Source organism: Ovis canadensis, chromosome 3, assembly GCF_042477335.2.
Source record: "Ovis canadensis isolate MfBH-ARS-UI-01 breed Bighorn chromosome 3, ARS-UI_OviCan_v2, whole genome shotgun sequence".
Lineage (NCBI taxonomy): Eukaryota > Metazoa > Chordata > Mammalia > Artiodactyla > Bovidae > Ovis > Ovis canadensis.
Window position 1 is genome coordinate 45103542 of NC_091247.1, and position 19448 is coordinate 45122989.

The 19448-nt window shown below is 38.7% G+C and overlaps 1 protein-coding gene across 12 annotated transcripts in view; it reads left to right on the plus strand.

Annotated features, from left to right (window-relative positions):
• The window catches only part of WDPCP (WD repeat containing planar cell polarity effector), a 604312-nt gene that overhangs the window by 423154 nt on the left and 161710 nt on the right, over positions 1–19448 (plus strand). For 8 of the 12 annotated variants that reach the window (XM_069583054.1, XM_069583057.1, XM_069583055.1 and 5 more), the window contains one exon: positions 4104–4222. The exons of the other annotated variants lie outside the window; for them this stretch is intronic. In XM_069583054.1, coding sequence (XP_069439155.1) covers positions 4104–4141 — 38 coding nt within the window. In that variant the 3' untranslated portion in view covers positions 4142–4222. Of the gene's footprint in view, positions 1–4103; positions 4223–19448 lie in introns of those variants that run through there. 12 annotated transcript variants of the gene reach the window in all.

Here is a 19448-nt window from a genome sequence, read left to right on the forward strand (position 1 = left end):
CTCATTTATTGCGTTATTCATTATATTTTGACTCTTTTTTATTTCTTCTAGGTCCTTGTTAAACCTTTCTTGCATCTTCTCAATCTTTGTCTCTAGCCTATTTATCTGTGATTCCATTTTGATTTCAAGATTTTGGATCATTTTCACTATCAATATTCGGAATTCCTTCTCCGGTAGATTCCCTACTTCTTCCTCTTTTGTTTGGTTTGGTGGGCAGCTCTCCTGTTCCTTTACCTGCTGAGTATTCCTCTGTCTCTTCATCTTGGTTATATTGCTGCGTTTGGGGTGGCCTTTTTATATTCTGGTAATTTGTGGAGTTCTCTTTATTATGGAGCTTCCTCACTTTGGGTGGGGTTCTATCAGTGGCTTGTCAAGGTTTCCTGGTTAGGGAGGCTTGTGTTGGAGTTTTGGTGGGTGGAGCTGGGTTTCTTCTCTCTCGAGTGCAGTGGAGTAACCCGTAATGGGTTACAAGACATCAAAGGTTTTGGGATAATATTGAGCTGCCTGTATATTGAGGCTCAGGGGATTGTTTCTGTGTTGCTGGAGAATTTGCGTGGTATGTCTTGTTTTGGAACTTGTTGGCCCTTGGGTGGAGCTTGGTTTTGGTGTAGGTATGAAGGCATTAGATGGGCTCCTATTGCTTAATGTTCCCTGAATTCATGAGTTCTCTAATGTTTTCAGGCTTTGGATTTAAGCCTCCTGCTTCTGGCTTTCAGTTTTATTTTTACAGTAGCCTCTAGACTTCTCCATCTATACAGCACCGATGATAAAACATCTAGGTTAAAGATGAAAAGTTTCTCCACATTGAGGGACACTCAGAGAGGTTCACTGGGTTATAAGGAGAAGAGAAGATGGAGGAGGTAGTTAGAGGTAACTGGAATGAGATGCGGTGAGATCAAAAGAGAAGAGAGCAAACTAGCCAGTAGTCACTTCCTTATGTGCGCTCTATAGTTTGGCCCGCTCAGGGGTATTTACAGAGTTATACGGGGAAGAGGAGAGGGAGGAAGTGGACAGAGGTGACCAGGAGGATCAGAGAGAGGAATGAGTGGGAGAGAGACAAATCCTGCCAGTAACCTGTTCCTTAGGTGTTCCCCACCGTCTGGAACACACAGAGATTCACAGAGTTGGATAGAGGAGAGATGGGGGGGAAAAGAGACAGAGGCCACCTGGTGGAGAAAAAGGAGAGTCCAGAGGAGGAGAGAGTGGTCAAGCCAGTAATCTCGCTCTCAGGTAAACTGGGGTAGTGAAGTTTGGGTTTTTAAATGTACAAAATTGGCAATAAACACCTAAGAGCAAAGATTAAAAATCTAGAGTAGAGTTTGGATTTTCAAAGATACAATATTAAAGAGAAGCAGAAGGAAAAAGGAAGAAAGAAAAAAAAGAATTATTAAAAAACAAACAAACAGACAATCAAAAAAAAAAAAAACCATCAACAACCATCCAAAGACTATATATGGTGTTTGCCTTAAAAAAAAAAAAAAAAAAGGTCTTTAAAAAAAATTAGTAATAATAGGTTATAGAAATAAAAATTTGAGGAGAAATAGAAGACAACAATTAAAAAAAAAGTTAGAAAAAAAAGCAAAAAAAAAAAAAAAGGAGTGCTTTTAAAAATATTAAAAAATATATATATATCTTGCCCTTTCTGGTATTATGGGCCGTGTGGGATCACTTCCAAGGTGGTTCCCTCTGATTAACTTCTTCTGTTTGCTGGTTTTTTAGGATCACTAGTTCAGTCGCGCTGTGGGGAGGGGGGATGCTGCAAACAAATAGCACTGTCGTGTGCACACAGTATCTCTGCTCCGCTTGACCTGTCCTTTGTCGCGGCGCACAAACCGCTCCGGTTCTACGATGCTCAGCTGGGAACCGTCTGGGGCCGGCCCTAGGCTGCGTGCACTTCCCCGGTCCAAGCTGCTCAGGTTCGGCGCTCAGGCAGCCCTCAGAGGCACAGATTCGGCTGGAACTGCGCTTTGTGCCCTTCCCAGGTCCGAGTAGCTCAGGAGTTTGGCGAGCGCGGTCGCCGTGGCTTGTCACCTTTTCTGCCGCTGCTGCTCAGCTTTCTGGGCGGACTGCTGGCGCACCCCGTGAGGCAAATTGTGACTGTCCAGCTCCCCCAGAAGTCTTAGCAAAGGAGCCTGCTTGCAGTTAGGTAAGCAAAGTCTCTCCGGGTCTGCAGTTGCCCCTTTCCAGACCTTACGGCTCTGGCTGCCTGTCCCCGGCGGGGGATGGTCTGCAGCCGGCTTTTTCCGTTCCGTCCTTTGTTCTGTGCTCGGTCCTGGCGGGGTCTTATGTTCGAGCTTTTCGCGTGGTAGCTATCCCACAGTCTGATTTGCTAGCCCAGGTTAGGTCGTTCTGGTTGCGCGTGGGGCGTTCTTGCCCGATTCTTACAAAGCTCTGCAGCCCGCGCCTCCCGCGCGTCCCTGCCCTGCCCCCACTTCCCAATCAAGGCTTGCTTTTAAAAGGCTGAATTTTGTTCCTGTCATAGGAAAATAACTGTGTACATTAGTAAATGGTAAAGTATGACATACACTTGGAGAAATGTATATACTGTAAGTGTTCAACTCAGTAAACATACCCATATAACAGCCAGATAATGAAACTGAACTTCACAACACCCTAACAAATCTCCCTTGCCCCACCTTCTCAAACCTCCAAAGGATAAACATTTCTGACTTCTAATGGTACAAGTCAGTTTTAACTGATCTTGTATGAAAATCATCTGTCCTTCTCTAGAAATATTAATAGGTTTACTCATAAATGTATGTACTTTAGTAATGTATGTTGATGACTAGTAGGGTCTTTTTGGGCAGGGTTGGGGGTCTGACTCATTTCACTTAACGTTACTTTTGTGAAATGCACACATATTATGTATATTATTCCATTGTATATAGCAATATATAACACAATGTATTTATTCATTTTGTCAATGATGAGTATTTCAGTTGTTTCCAGTCTGGGGCTCTTATAGTCTTCTAAATATCCCTTGTGAATATACCCATCCATTTCTATATATATTCAACTTCAATAGATACCTCCAAAGATTTCTTCATAGTAGCTGAAGCAATTTATATTTTTGTCATCAGTATATGAGAACTACAGTTTAGTCTCATCTTTGCCAACAGTTGTTAGCCCTCGCCATCATCTTAACTCAATCTGAAGGGTCTGTACTGCTATTATAGATGTAGTTTGTATTTCTTTGATGACTTCTGAAACTGAGCATCTAGTTATATGTTTTTGGCAGTCTGATTATGTTTTGTAAAGCTCTTTTTCTCATGTTTTTTCAGTTCTTTATATAATCCTGATATTTAATGGCAAATATTTTCTATACTTAAGTTCCCTTTTTTTTGCTTTTCTAATATTTTGATGAGCAGAAGTTTTTAATAGTAATGTACTGCAGTTTCTCATTTTTTCTCATTATGTTGATTAGATTGTGTGCCCTGTTTTAAAAAGTTGGTAATACGCCAAGGTATTGAAGAGATATAGTATGTTTTAAGATCTTTGTCTTACCTTTTATACTTTGATCTATAATCCATATAAAATTTATTTTTGTATACACTGTGGGAAAAGATTTTAAAAATGTGTGTTTTAACCACATGGATATCCACAAAACCCAGCACCAATTACTTAAAAGATTATCCTTTCTCTATTACTCTGCAGTGTCACGTTTGTTTTAAATCAGGTAATTGCACTGTATCTATCATCATTGTTTCAAGTACTATAGAGTTACAAAAGGTCTGGGTTTCTAGTTATGTGAGTCTTTTTGGTTTTTGTTCAGAATTGCCTGACTATTCATTTCCATTTTACAAACAACTATTAACACAGAAAGCTCTGTTAGGACTTTAATTGGGTCTGCATTCAATCTGTAAAATCAATTTAAAAGGAACTGACATCTGTAGAACATTGAATCTTCCATATATCTTTCCATTTATTCAAGTCTTTACTTTTTATGAATATTTCCTAATTTTCAATGCAGAAATTCTTAATTTTGAAATATTTAGGATATTTATGCTATTATAAGTAGTATATTTTGAGTTTCATTTTCTGTATGCTTTCATAAATAAATTTTTGTGTATTTGTCTTATATGCACTGATTTCTTTTTAAAAAGGAGACTGGAGCAGATATGTGGAACAGAAGCACCATTGAGAAAGAAATAAAAGAGTGGCTCCTGAGGTTACTTAAGAGAGACTACAAACCAACAACAATAAAACAAAACTAATAACCAAATTATAGTGGTCCTTGTCTACTAATGGCCTATACCTGGATGACCTGTAAACTGGTTTTTATCCTCTACCTATTCTCTTGTTTTTCATTTGTATGATATTATCTCTTAGCATTGCCAGTTATTTTTACTGAATTCTAATGAATTCAAAAAATTATACATATATCAATGGTGTTATATTCCTCCAGAGAAGATTTTCCTTTTCCTGTGCTGGGCAAGAATGAGGGATGACAACTTAAATCCAATCAGTTACTGTGCTAAATTGATGCTGGGGGTTGTAATTTTAGTAAAATTCAGCCTACCTCTGACCTTCCTCTATACCTACGTGTGTGTGTATATACATACATACATATACAAAGATACATATAATAATATGTATTGTATATGATACAATTTGTGGCAAATGAAAAAGATAAAAAATTTTATCCAGATTTTTATTTCTTCTCAGATGGAATTCTGGTGTGAAGCAGACTTTTCCACCCTACTTAATATTGTCCTATCTTTCAAGTAAATCTTGAATTTTATTGGATATTAGTGTACTTACAATATTGTGTTAATTTCAGGTATACAGCAAAGTGATTCAGTTATACATACATTCCATTTTTTCAGATTCTTTTCCCATATAGGTTATTATAGAATACTAAGCACAGTTCCACATGCTATACAGTAGATCCTGGTTATCTGTTTCCCAAGATCCTAGTTTATCCCTCCTCACAACTTTTTCCTTTAGTAGCCATAAGTTTGTTTTTGAAATCTGTATGAGTCTGGTTTTCTTTTTTTTTTTTTATCAGCTCATTTATATCATTTTTTAAAATTAAATTCTACATATGAGTGATAATATGATATTTGTCTATCTCTGTCTGACTTCACTTCGTATAATAATTTCTAGGTCTACCTATGTTCCTTCAAATGTTCCTGCATTCTTTTTTATGGCTGAGTAGTATTACATTGATATTTTTACTAATTCTTCCTTATCCATTCCTCTGCCTATGGACATTTAGAGTGCTTCCATGTCTTGGCTGTTGTAAACAGTGCTTCAGTGAACACTGGGGTGCATGTATCTTTTCAAATTATAGTTTTCTCTGGAAATATGTATGCCCAGGAATGGGATTCTTGGATCATAGGGTAGTTCTATTGTTTAGTTTTTTAGGGAACCTCCATAGTGTTTGTACCAATTTACATTCCCACTAACAGTGTAGGTGGGTTCAGTTTTCTACACACCCTCTTCAGCATTTGTTTCTAGACTTTTTCATGATGGCCATTCTAACCAGTATAAGGTGATGATACCTCATTGCAATTCAGATTTGCACTTCTCTAATAATTAATGATGTTGAGCATCTTTTCATGTACTTTTTGGCCATTTCTTTGGAAAAATGTCTATTTAGATCTTTTGTCCATTTTTTTTATTGTTTTTTTTTCCCTTTTTTTTGACATACAGCTAGCTGCATGAGCTATTTGTATATTTTGGAGATTAATCCCTTGTTGGTCACTTCATTTGCAAATATTTTTTCCCATGCTGTGAATTATCTTTGCATTTTAGTGATGGTTTCCCTTGCTGTGCAAAGCTCTTAAGTTTAATTATATCTTTGTTTTGATAATTACAAAGATAATAACCATTTATCTTTGTTTTTATTTTCATTGGTCTAGGAGGTGGATTCAAAAACATATTGCAGCAATTTATGTCAAAGTGTTCTGTGTTTTCCTCTAAGAGTTGTATAGTTTCTGGCCCTACATTTAGGTCTTTGATCCATTTTGAGTTTTTTTGTGTGTGGTGCATACACAAAATTCTCATTTCACCCTTTTACATTTAGCTGCCCAGTTTTCCCAGCACTGTTTGTTGTAGAGACTATCTTTCCTCCATTATTCCTTCTCTGTTGTACACTAGTTGACCACAGGTTCATAGGTTTATTTCTAGGCTTTCTCTCCTGTTCCATTGATCTATATTTTTGTCCCAGTACCATACTCTTTCGATGACCATAGCTTTGTCTGGTGCCAGGAAGCCTGATTCCTCCAGCTGTTTTTCTTTCTCGGAATTTTTTTGGTTATTTGGGTCTTTTCTGTATCCATATGAATTTCAAGATTTTTTGTTCTAGTTCTGTGAAAAATGCCATTGGTAATTTGATAGCAATTGCACTGAATCTTTAGATTGCCTTGGGTAGTATTAGAAGTATTGATTCTTCTAAGAACATGGTTTATCTCTCCATCGGTTAGTATCATCTTTGATTTCTTTCATCAGTGTCTTATAGTTTTTTACAGTACAGTTCTTTTGTCTCCCTAGGTAGTTTTATTCCTAGAGACTTTATTCTTTTTTGATGTGTTAGCAAATGGGGTTACTTCCTTAATTTCTCTTCCGAATCTTTCATTGCTAGTATACAGAAATGCAATAGATTTCTGTGTGTTAATTTTGTAACCTGCAACTTTACCAAGTTCAGTGATAATAAGCTCTAGTAGTTTTCTGGTAACATCTTTAGGGTTTTCTATATACAGTATCATTTCAGCTACAAACAGTGACAATTTTACTTCTTCTCTTCCCATTTGGATTCTTTTTTTCCTCTGACTGCCATGACTAGGACTTTCAAGACTATGTTGAATCAAAGGGGCAAGCATGGACATCCTTCTCATGTTCCTGATCTTAGAGGAAATGCCTTTAGTTTTTCAATATAGAGAATGATGTTACTGTGGGTTTGTCATATATGGGCTCTATTATTGTGAGGTAGGTTCCCTCTATAACCACTTTCTGGAGTTTCCAGTTCACTTATTCACTTCCACCTCATTTTTTTTCTGCTGCTGCTGCTGCTAAGTCACTTGAGTCATGGCCGACTCTGTGCAACCCCATAGATGACAGCCCACCAGGCTCTCCCGTCCCTGGGATTCTCCAGGCAAGAACACTGGAGTGGGTTGCCATTTCCTTCTCCAATGCATGAAAGTGAAAATTGAAAGTGAAGTCGCTCAGTCGTGTCCAACTCTTAGCCACCCCATGGACTGCAGCCTACCAGGCTCCTCCATCCATGGGATTCTTCAGGCAAGAGTACTGGAGTGGTTTTTTTTTTTTTTCCTGCTATTGATTCCAAATATGACAAACCCATAACTTACATCATACTGAACACTTACTGGGAAGTTTAACATTTTTCCTCTTAGATGAGTAACAAGACAAGGACACCCACCCTTGCTACTTTGAATCAATAGAGTATTAGCTGTTTTAACAAGAGCAATTAAGGAAGAAAAAGAAATAAAAGACATTTAAGTCAAAAAGGAAGAAGAAAAGCTGTCACCATTTGCAGATAATATATACAGAAAACCCTAAAGACTCCCCTAAAGACAAAGAACTATTAAACAAATTTAGTACACTCTCAGAATACAAAATCAATTTTCAAAAATCTGTTGCATTTCTATACACTAATATTGAACTATCAGAAAGAATAATTAAGAGAACAATCCTATTTCCAAATGCACCAAAAAGAATAGGAATAAATTTAGCCAATAAAGTCAATGACCTGAACACTGAAAACTACAAAATTGAAAAGAAATTGAAGAAGACACAGTAAGTGGAAAGATAAATCGTGTTCATGGGTTGGAAGAATATTGTTCAAATTTCCATACTACCAAAAGCAACCTACAGATTCAATGCAATCCCCATCAAAATTCCAATCGCATTTTTCACAGAAATCAAACCAACAATCTTAATTTGTATGGAAATACAAAAGACCCAAAATAGCCAAAATAGTCTTGGGAAAGAACAACAAAGCTGTAACATCAAGCTTCCTCATTACTATAGTAATCAAAACACAGTGTGGTACAGGCATTAAAATAGACACAGAGACCTATAAAACAGAATGGAGGGTCCAGAAATAAATCCATGCAAATATAGTCAACTAATTTACAACAAAGGAGCCAAGAACACTCAATGAGGATAGAACAGACTCTTTAATAAACGGCATTAGGACTGTACAACTGTACAGCCATGTGCAAAAGAATTACTGAACCACTCTCTTACATACAGCATACAAAAAATTAATTCAAGATGGATCAAAGACTTGAATATAAGATGTGAAGTCATGAAACTCCTAGAGAAAACATAGGAAAGCTCCTTGACATGAGTCTTGACAATGATATTTTGGATTTGACATCAAAAGTAAAAAACAAGTAAGTGGGACTAAAGCAAACTAACGGACCATCAACAAAATAAAAATGCAACCTACAGAGTGAGAGAAAATATTTGCAAATCATATTTCTGATAAGGGGTGAATATCCAAAATCTATATAAAGAATTCACACAACTAAACAGAAAAAAAAAAAAATTGAACAATCCAGTTTAAAGTGGGCAGAGGATCTGAATAGACATTTTTCCAAAGAAAACATATAGGCTGACAAAAGGTACATGAAAAGATGCTCATAATTAAGGAAATGCAAATCCAAAAACAATGAGGTAGCACTTCACACCTGTGAAATAATTGTTCTTAAAAAGAAATAACATGTGTTTGTGAGGATATGGGGAAAGGGACATTTAACCTTTGGTGTGAGTGTAAACCGGTACAGCCAGTATGAAAACAGTACGAAATTCCTCAAAAAATTAAAAATGGAACTACCATATGATCAAGTAATTCCACTTTTAGGTCATTTATTTGAAGGAAACAAAGACACTCAAAATGATATCTGCACGTTCACATTCACTGAGAAGCATTATCTGCAACAGCCAAAACATGGTAGGTATACAGGTATGCACATGCACGCACAACGTAATGTTGTTAAGTCATTAAATGAAAATGGAAGTCTTGCTGTTCATGATTACATGGAAAGATCTTGAGAGCATTATGCTAAGTGAAGTAAATCGAAGAAATAAACACTGTATGATCTTACTATATGTGGAGTCTAAGAAAAACCCATGGATACAGAGAGCAGATCTGTAGTTACTAGAGGCACAGCCTGGATGAAGTGAATGAAGTTGCTGAAAAGGTACCAAGTTCTGGTTGTAAGATAATGTCCTGGTGAAGTAATATACATCATGGTGACTACACTTAACAGTACTGTATTGCGTATTCAAAAGTTGCTACAAGAGTAAATACAAAAGTTCTCATCACAGGAAAAAGAACTGTAACTGTGTATGGTGAGGGATGTTAACTAATCTTATTATATAATTTACACATGTATTTATGATATATCATAATAAAAGTCATTATATGTACACCTAAACTAGTACAGTGTCATATATCAATTATGTATCATTTTAAAAGAAAAAACAAAAAATGAAATTACATATGTAAGCCATAGCAATAATTAAACGTCAGTGGTCTAAATATATCAATTTTAAAACAAATTTGTGGGAGAATAATAAATAGGAGGGGCTTCCCTCATAGTTCAGTTGGTAAAGAATCTGCCTGCAATGCAGGAGACCCAGGTTCAATTCCTGGGTCAGGAAGATCCCCTATGGCAACCCACTCTAGTATTCTTGCCTGGAAAATCCCATGGACAGAGGAGCATGGCAGGCTACAATCCATGGGGTCACAAGAGTCAGACATGACTTAGCGACTAAACCACCAGCACCACCACCACTAGCCACCACCATCACCAATAAATAGGAGACTGGGATTGATACATTACTATATACAAGATAGATAACTAATAAGAACCTACTGTATAGCATAGGGAACTCTTCTCAATATTCTGTAGTGATCTGTATGGGAAAGAATCTAGAAAAGAGTAGCATTACGTTAGTCACTCAGCCGTGTCCGACTCTGGCTCCAGAGACTAGCCTGCCAGCTCCTCTGTCCATGGAATTTTCCAGGCAAGAATACTGGAGTGGGTTGCCATTCCCTTGTCCAGTAGGAAAGAGTGGATATATGTATAATTGATATACTTTGCTGTACAGCAGAAATGAATACAACACTGAAAATCAACTTTCAAAAAAAGAGGTTAAGAAAAAAATGGCCCAGTATATATGCTATTTACCAGAAACTCATTTGAGGTACAGTGATACAGGTAGGCTGTGTGTAAAAGGATAGAGAAAAGTATACTGTCAAAACAATCAGAAGAAATCAGAACTAGCTCTATTAATATCTGATAAAGTAGACTTCTAAGAAAAGAAAATTACATGGACATAGGACATTACATAATCAAAAGAGCAACACAGCAAGAAGACATACTAAGCCTAAAGATGTATGTGCTGAACAAGAGAGCTACCAAATAAGTGAAGCTAAATAAGGACAGAATTGAAAGAAGAATTAGACAAGCCCATGTTTCTCAAAGACATCAACACCCCTCTCTCAACAACTGGTAGAACAACTAGACAAATTCAGCAAGGACAGAAGAATTCAGTAGCACCATCAAATACGCAACAACATCAGAATATATATACTTTTCCATTGCTTGTGAAATAAATACCAAGAGAGACCATATACTGAGTCAAAAAACAAATGTCAACAAATTTAAAACAACTGAGTTCTCTGGATCTTATGAAGTCAAAGTAGATATTGATAGTATAGAAAAATCTAAATATAGCAAGAAATCTCCAAACAGTTGGAAACTAAAATGTACCCTTCTAAACAATCCCTAAATTAAAAAAGGAAGTCTCAAAGGAAATTTTAAAATATACTGAACTGAGTAAAAATGAAATATGACATTGAAATTTGTGAGACATGTTAAAGAAATGCCAAAAGGCACATTTCTAGCATTAAAAGCTTCTATTACATTAAAACTCTCAAATCAGTATTCCTGAGTTCTCACCTCAAGAAACTAGAAAAAGAGAAGCAAAAGGAAGAATATAATAAGAAGAACATAAGTCAATACAACTGAAAATGGGAAAATAACAGAGAAAGATATGGCTGGTTCTTTGATGAGGTCAATAAAAGAAAATAAACTTCTAGCAAGGCTGATCAAAAAAGAGGGGGAGAGAAAAGATGACTTTCTGTTCTACTAATTTTGGGAAGAAAACAGAACTACAAACATCAAGAGGATAATAAAGGAATACTATAAATAATTCTCCATATCTACCAGAACTCCCAGTATAAAATCAGTTCAATTCAGTTCAGTTCAGTCACTCAGTCGTGTCCGACTCTTTGCAACCCCATGAATCACAGCACGCCAGGCCTCCCTGTCCATCACCATCTCCCAGAGTTCACTCAGACTCATGTCCATCAAGTCCGTGATGCCATCCAGCCATCTCATCCTCTGTCATACCCATCTCCTCCTGCCCCTAATCCCTCCCAGCATCAGAGTCTTTTCCAATGAGTCAACTCTTCGCATGAGATGGCCAAAGTACTGGAGTTTCAGCTTTAGCATCATCCCTTCCAAAGAAATACCAGGGTTGATCTTCTTCAGAATGGACTGGTTGGATCTCCTTGCAGTCCAAGGGACTCTCAAGAGTTTGAACCACAGTTCAAAAGCATCAATTCTTCGGCGCTCAGCCTTCTTCACAGTCCAACTCTCACATCCATACGTGACCACTGGAAAAACCAGTGACAGACGGACCTTAGTCGGCAAAGTAATGTCTCTGCTTTTGAATATACTATCTAGGTTGGTCATAACTTTTCTTCTAAGGAGTAAGCATCTTTTAATTTCATGGCTGCAGTCACTATCTGCAGTGATTTTGGAGCCCCAAATATAAAGTCTGACACTGCTTCCACTGTTTCCCCATCTATTTCCCATGAAGTGATGGGACCGGATGCCATGATCTTTGTTTTCTGAATGTTGAGCTTTAAGCCAACTTTTTCACTCTCCTCTTTCACTTTCATCAAGAGACTTTTTAGCTCCTCTTCACTTTCTGCTATAAGGGTGGTGTCCTCTGCATATCTGAGGTTATTGATATTTCTCCCGGCAATCTTGATTCCAGCTTGTGTTTCTTCCAGTCCAGCATTTCTCATGATGTACTCTGCATATAAGTTAAAAAAGCAGGGTGACAATATACAGCCTTGACGTCCTCCTTTTCCTATTTGGAACCAGTCTGTTGTTCCATGTCCAGTTCTAACTGTTGTTTCCTGACCTGCATACAGATTTCTCAAGAGGCAGGTTAGGTGGTCTGCTATTCCCATCTCTTTCAGAATTTTCCACAGCTTATTGTGATCCACACAGTCAAAGGCTTTGGCATGGTCAATAAAGCAGAAATAGATGTTTCTCTGGAACTCTCTTGCTTTTTCCATGATCCAGCAGATGTTGGCAATTTGATCTCTGGTTCCTCTGCCCTTTCTAAAACCAGCTTGAACATCAGGGAGTTCACCGTTCATGTATTGCTGAAGCCTGGCTTGAAGAATTTTGAGCATTACTTGATTATACAGTGGAAGTGAGAAATAGATTTAAGGGCCTAGATCTAATAGATGGAGTGCCTGATGAACTATGGAATGAGGTTCGTGACATTGTACAGGAGACAGGGATCAAGACCATCCCCATGGAAAAGAAATGCAAAAAAGCAAAATGGCTGTCTGGGGAGGCCTTACAAATAGCTGTGAAAAGAAGAGAGGCGAAAAGCCAAGGAGAAAAGGAAAGATATAAGCGTCTGAATGCAGAGTTCCAAAGAACAGCAAGAAGAGATAAGAAAGCCTTCTTCAGCGATCAATGCAAAGAAATAGAGGAAAACAACAGAATGGGAAAGACTAGAGATCTCTTCAAGAAAATCAGAGATACCAAGGGAACATTTCATGCAAGGATGGGCTCAATAAAGGACAGAAATGGTATGGACCTAACAGAAGCAGAAGATATTAAGAAGAGGTGGCAAGAATACACGGAAGAACTGTACAAAAAAGATCTTCACGACCCAGATAATCATGATGATGTGATCACTCATCTAGAGCCAGACATCTTGGAAAGTGAAGTCAAGTGGGCCTTAGAAAGCATCACTACAAACAAAGCTAGTGGAGGTGATGGAATTCCAGTTGCGCTCTTTCAAATCCTGAAAGATGATGGTGTGAAAGTGGTGCACTCAATATGCCAGCAAATTTGGAAAACTCAGCAGTGGCCACAGGACTGGAAAAGGTCAGTTTTCACTCCAATTCCAAAGAAAGGAAATGGAAAAGAATGTTCAAACTACTGCACTCATCTCACATGCTAGTAAAGTAATGCTCAAAATTCTCCAAGCCAGTATGAAATGGATAATCTAAATGGTCTTATGAATTTATAATTTGAAAACTTCAGAAGTTTCTTCAGGCCTAGATGACTATGCTGGAGAAGTCTATCAAACTTAAAAGAAGAATAAACACCAATTCAACACCATCTCTTTAAGAAAAAAGTAGAGAAGGGAACACTTTCCAACTCAGTTTATAAAGCCAGAATGACCCTGATACCAAAGCCAGGCAAACACAGTACAAAGAAGAAAAGAACAACTCAATATTCTTCATGGAGATAAATGAAAAAAAATTAACAAAATATTAAGCAATGGAATTCAGCAAAATAAAGAATTAATTCATATTATGAAGTGAAACATACCAGGCATAAATGACTAGTTTGGTATTTGAATGTAACCTACTCCATGAACAGACTAAAGAAGACAAATCACATGATCATATCAGTCAATGTAAAGAAAGCAGCTGAGGAAATTCAACATTTATTCATGATGGAAAAAACTAAGGAAAACAGAAAAAGAGTGGGACTTCTCCAACTTGATAAGGAGCATCTATGTTAGGCCTACAGTAAGCATTGTAATTAATGATGAAAAACAATTTTTTTTCCCTAAGTTGGGAACATGGCAAAGATATTCACACATATCCCTGTCTTTCAGCAAAGTTCTTGAAGTTCTATCCTATGCAATAAGGCAAAAAGTGGGGAGGGAAAAAAAAGGATACAAACTGAAAAGAAGAATTAAAACCATCTCTGTCTGCTGTTGACATGATGGTCTATATAGGAAACTGCAGGAATCTAAAAACAATAAAACCATTTAGAGCTAATAAATGATTTCAGAAAGGTTGCAGGATAAGAGATTTTGAAATTTAGCTGTATTTCCATAGAACTAATAATAAACACATAGATACCAAGATTTAAAGTACAATACATATACAATTGCTCAAGACAATCAAATATTTATGTGTATATCTGACCAAAAAATACAAGACTTTTCTGCTGAAAAATATAAAACACTTATGAAAAAACCAAAGATTTAAATCAATCTAGAAACATACTACATTCATGATTTGGAAGATTCACCAAAGAAAAGGCACCAGTTCTCTCCAAATTGTTATACAGATTTAAGTCAATTTCTGTCAAAATCCTAGGAAGTTTAATGCCAGATACAGATAAGATCATTGAAACTTTTACATGGAACAGTGGAATCACGATGGTGGAGGAGTACGTGGAACTGACCCCCCCCCCATCCTGCCATAAAAACATCAAAAATACATCTACATGTGGAATGGTATTCATGGAATACTAACTAGAAACTTGCATAACTCCTCTATAACCAAAGCTGTATGAAAGATTTTCACATAACCAGGTATGATGGGATAAAATCCCACTGGGTTGGGAAGTGTGCCCATGGGAGGGATCTAAGGAAGAGGTCTTCATGGGCAGACCCACACCCTAGGGAGTGAGCAGATCAAGTCATAATCTAGGCATCCCAGTCCAGGAATCCTGTAGAGAGAAGAAAAGCCCCCTTTCCTGCTGTGAAAATCCCTAGGACACAGAGGCAGCCAAGATCTCAGGCAATGAATAGCACAGCCACCTTAATTCCTGCAGCCACAGAGCTTCAAATCCCAGACCCAACCTACTCCAAACTATAGCCTTGTGCTATATGAAAGTTGCTCAGTCATGTCCAACTCTGTACAACCCCATGACTGTAGCCCTCCAGGCTCCTCTGTCCACGGGATTTCCCAGGCAAGAATACTAGAGTCAGAAGCTATTCCCTTTTCCAGGGGAACTTTCCGACCCAGGGATCAAACCCAGGTCTCCTGCACTGCAGGTAGATTCTTTGCTATCTGAGACAAAACAACAGAGAAACGGATATGACCTTGGGTAACATCTGAATGGAACCCCAGATGCCAACACAGGTGGCACTTAGGTCCTCTGTGACCACACAGGCCTCCCTTGCTTCAGCATTCACCTCCTTTGGAGAAGAGCACACATTTAAGAGCAACAGAGCCTGATCAAACCAAACCCTCAGGACTCCTATTAACTGATGGGGAGCAGACTCCACCCCTGTCAGAACAGCAGTAGCCACAGAGCAGAGATGAAGCCTCACTTCACACCCTGCATAACTGTAACCTCTATGAAGGGGATAACTGCCAGCATACCTGAAGAAAGATGTGGCTGGCATCCATACCAAAAACACTGGACACACACAGTCTACACAGAGGTGCTCCCTCATAAAAATGCTCTTCAAGATCACAATAGATAACTGTTTCTTAAGCTCATGGAAACAGAGAAAGTTAAAAAGGCAAAGGAACTACTCCCAATTGAAAGAACAAGAGTAATCCCCTTGAAGAATAATGAGACAGAGCTCACCAGTCTAGACCCTAAGTTCAAAAATGTGGTAATAAAAATACTCAAAGAATTAAAGAAGCTTATTGATAGAAACACAGTTCACTATGACAAGGAACTAGAAACTATAAAGATTAACCAATCAAAAGCAGTTGTCCAAGATAAAAGTCTGTAGAGAAGCAACGAACAGCCAACTAAATGAAACAGAACAATCAATTGATATGGAAGATAGAATAATGGAAATTTAATTAGAAGACAGACAAAAGAAAAAATTGAAAACAACATACAACATCTCTGAGATAATATAAAACATGCCAAGTTACCCATAATAGGGGTTCCAGAAAGAGAAGACAGACAAAAGGGGATTGAAAGTGTATTTGAAGAAATTGTGTCTAAAAACTTCCCAAACCTAAAGAAGGAAAACAGATATCCAGATACAGAAAGCATGGAGAAACTCAAACATTCCCACACCAAGACATAATGAAAATAGCATAAGTTGGATTACCACAAGATAGTGAAGAAGGATGTGAGCTCAACCTCTTCTTTAAAGAAAATCACCAAAATCACAACCAACTGCTGAACAACTATCAACAAAAAAAATTCTGGAACCTACACCTGTGTCTAAAGACAAAGAGAAAGCCATAGTGAGATGGTAGGAGGGGCACAATGCAATACACTCAAATCCCATACACACCTGGTGAGCAACCCACAAACTGGAAAACAGGAATACCACAGAAGTTATCCCACAGGAGTGAAAGTTCTTAGCCCCATGTCAGGCTTCCCAGCCTTGTGGTCTGGGAGCAGGTAGAAGAGTCCGTAGAGAATCTCGCTTTGAAGGATAGTAGGGTTTTGACTGGAGAACTGATGGAAAAAGACTCCACCCTTGGAGGGCACACAAAAAATCTCATGTGCACCAGGGCCCATAGGAAAAAATCATTGACCCCTTAAGACACTGGACCAGACCAACCTACTACTATTGAAGGGTCGCTGGTGGAAGTGGAGGGTCAGCTGGAGCACCATGGAGACAAGGATACAGGCACTAGCAATGCTGGGATGCTTGAGTCCTCCTAGAGGCTGTCATTTGCCCCACCAAACAGCCTGTAGGTTCTCAGGCCAGACAACCAACAGGGTAGGAATATACCCCCCGCCCCCCGCCCCCCCCACCCATCAGCAGAGAAGCAATTTAAAAGTTTTGCTGAGCATAGCCCTGCCCATCAGAGAGGCACAAGACCCACCTCCACCCACCACCAGTCCTTCCTATCAGGAAGCTTACATAAGCCTCTTAGATAGCCTGATTCAACACAGGGCAGATGGGAGAAGCAAGAAAAGCTACAGTCCTGCAGCCTGTAGAACAGAAACCACAATCACAGAAAATTAGATAAACGGCAAGCATATATGTCCCAGACGAAGGAACAAAACTAAGTGAAGTAAAAATAGGCAATCTTCTGGAAAAAGAATTCAGAATAATGTTTGTGAAGATGATCCAGGATCCTGGAAAAACAATAGGAACAAGGATCGAGAAGATGCATTAAAATATTTAACAGACCTAGAAGTACTCTTGCCTGGAAAATCCCATGGACAGAGGAGCCTGGTAGGCTACAGTCCATGGGGTCGCTAAGGGTCAGACATGACTGAGCGACTTCACTTTCACTTTTCACTTTCATGCATTGGAGAAGGAAATGGCAACCCACTCCAGTGGTCTTGCCTGGAGAATCCCAGGGACCGAGGAGCCTGGTAGGAGGCCATCTATGGGGTCGCACAGAGTCGGACATGACTGAAGCAACTTAGCAGCAGCAAGAGACCTATGGGGCAAGATTAAATGTTTATTATAGGGTCCCAGAAGGACAAGAAAGAGAGCAGGCTCAAGAAAATATTTGAAGAGATAATTGCTGAAAACTTCCCTAACATAGGGAAAGAAAGAGCCACCCAAGTCCAGGAAACACAGACAGTCCCAGGCAGGATAATCCCAAGGACGAACATGCTAAGACACATAGTAATCAAACAAAAAGACAAAAATAAAATATTAAAGCAACACGAGAAAACTGACAAATAACATACAAGGGAACTCCCATGAGTTATTCACTGATTTTTTCAGCAGAAGCTCTACAGGCCAGAAGGAAGTGGCACAACATATTTAAAGTGATAAAAGGGAAGAACCAACAGTCAAGAATACTCTACTCGGCAAGGCTCCCATTTAGATTTGATGGAGAAATCAAAAGCTTTTCAGGTAAGAAAAAACTAAGAGCTAAACACCACCAGACCAGCTTTTCAACATATGCATTGTTGGTGGGAATGTAAATTGATATAGCCACTATGGAGATTTCTTAAAAAAGAAAAAAAGAAAAAAACTAGGAATAAAACTACCATGAAGTAAAGTGAAAGTCACTCAGTCGTGTCCGACTCTTTACAACCCCATGAAATATATATACTCCATGGAATTCTCCATGGGTAGCCTTTCCCTTCTCCAGGGAATCTTCCTAACCCAGGGATTGAACCCAGGTTTCTCAGATATGCAGATGACACCACCCTCATGGCAGAAAGTGAAGAACTAAAGATCCTCTTAATAAAGGTGAAAGAGGAAAGTGAAAAAGTTGGCTTAAAGCTCAACATTCAGAAAACTAAGATCATGGCATCCAGTCCCATCACTTCATGGGAAATAGATGGGGAAACAGTGGAAACACAGTGGCTGACTTTTTTGGAGGGAGCTCCAAAATCACTGCAGATGGTGATTGCAGCCATGAAATTAAAAGACGATTACTCCTTGGAAGAAAAGTTATGACCAACCTACACAGCATATTCAAAAGCAGAGACATTACTTTGTCAACAAAGGTCTGTCTAGTCAAGGCTATGGTTTTTCCCGTAGTCATGTATGGATGTGAGAGTTGGACTAGAAAGAAAGCTGAACGCCAAAGAATTGATGCTTTTGAAGTGTGGTGTTGGAGAAGACTCTTGAGAGTCCCTTGGACAGCAAGGAGATCCAGCCAGTCCATCCTAGAGGAGATCAGTCCTGAGTGTTCATTGAAAGGACTGATGTTGAAGCTGAAACTCCAATACTTTGGCCACCTGATGTGAAGAGCTGACTCATTTGAAAAGACCCTGGGAAAGATTGAAGGCAGGAGGAGAAGGGGACGACAGAGGATGAGATGGTTAGATCGTATCTCTGACTCAATGAATAAGAGTTTGAGTAAATTCTGGGAGTTGGTGATGGACAGGGAGGCCTGGCGTGCTGTGGTCCATGGGGTCGCAAAGAGTCAGATACAACTAAGCGACTGAACTGAACTGAACTTCTGCTTTGCAGGCGGATTCTTTACCAGCTGAGCCACAAGGGAAGCCCAAGAACACTGGAGTGGGTAGCCTATCCCTTCTCCAGCAGATCTCCCCAAACCAGGAATAGAAGTGAGATCTCCTGTACTACAGGCAGATTCTTTACCAGCTGAGCTACCAGGGAATCCCAAAACTACCATATGAACCAGCAATCCCCCTACTGAGCATATACCCTGAGAAGAGCATTCTAAAAGACACATGTAAACCAATGTTCATTGCACCACAGTCTACAATAGCCAGGACATGGAAGCAACCTAGATATCCATGACAGATGAATGGATAAAAAAGTTGTGGCAGATATATACAATGGAATATTACTCAGCCATAAGAGGGAATGATTTTGAGTCAGTTCTAGTGAGGTGGATGAACTAGAGCCAATTATAGAGTGAAGTAAGTCAGAGAAAGGGAAAGGTACACCCAACTGAATGCAGAGTACCAGAGACTAGAAAAAGGAACAAGGCCTTCTTCAATGAACAATGCAAAGAAATAGAGGAAAACAACAGAAGGGGAAAG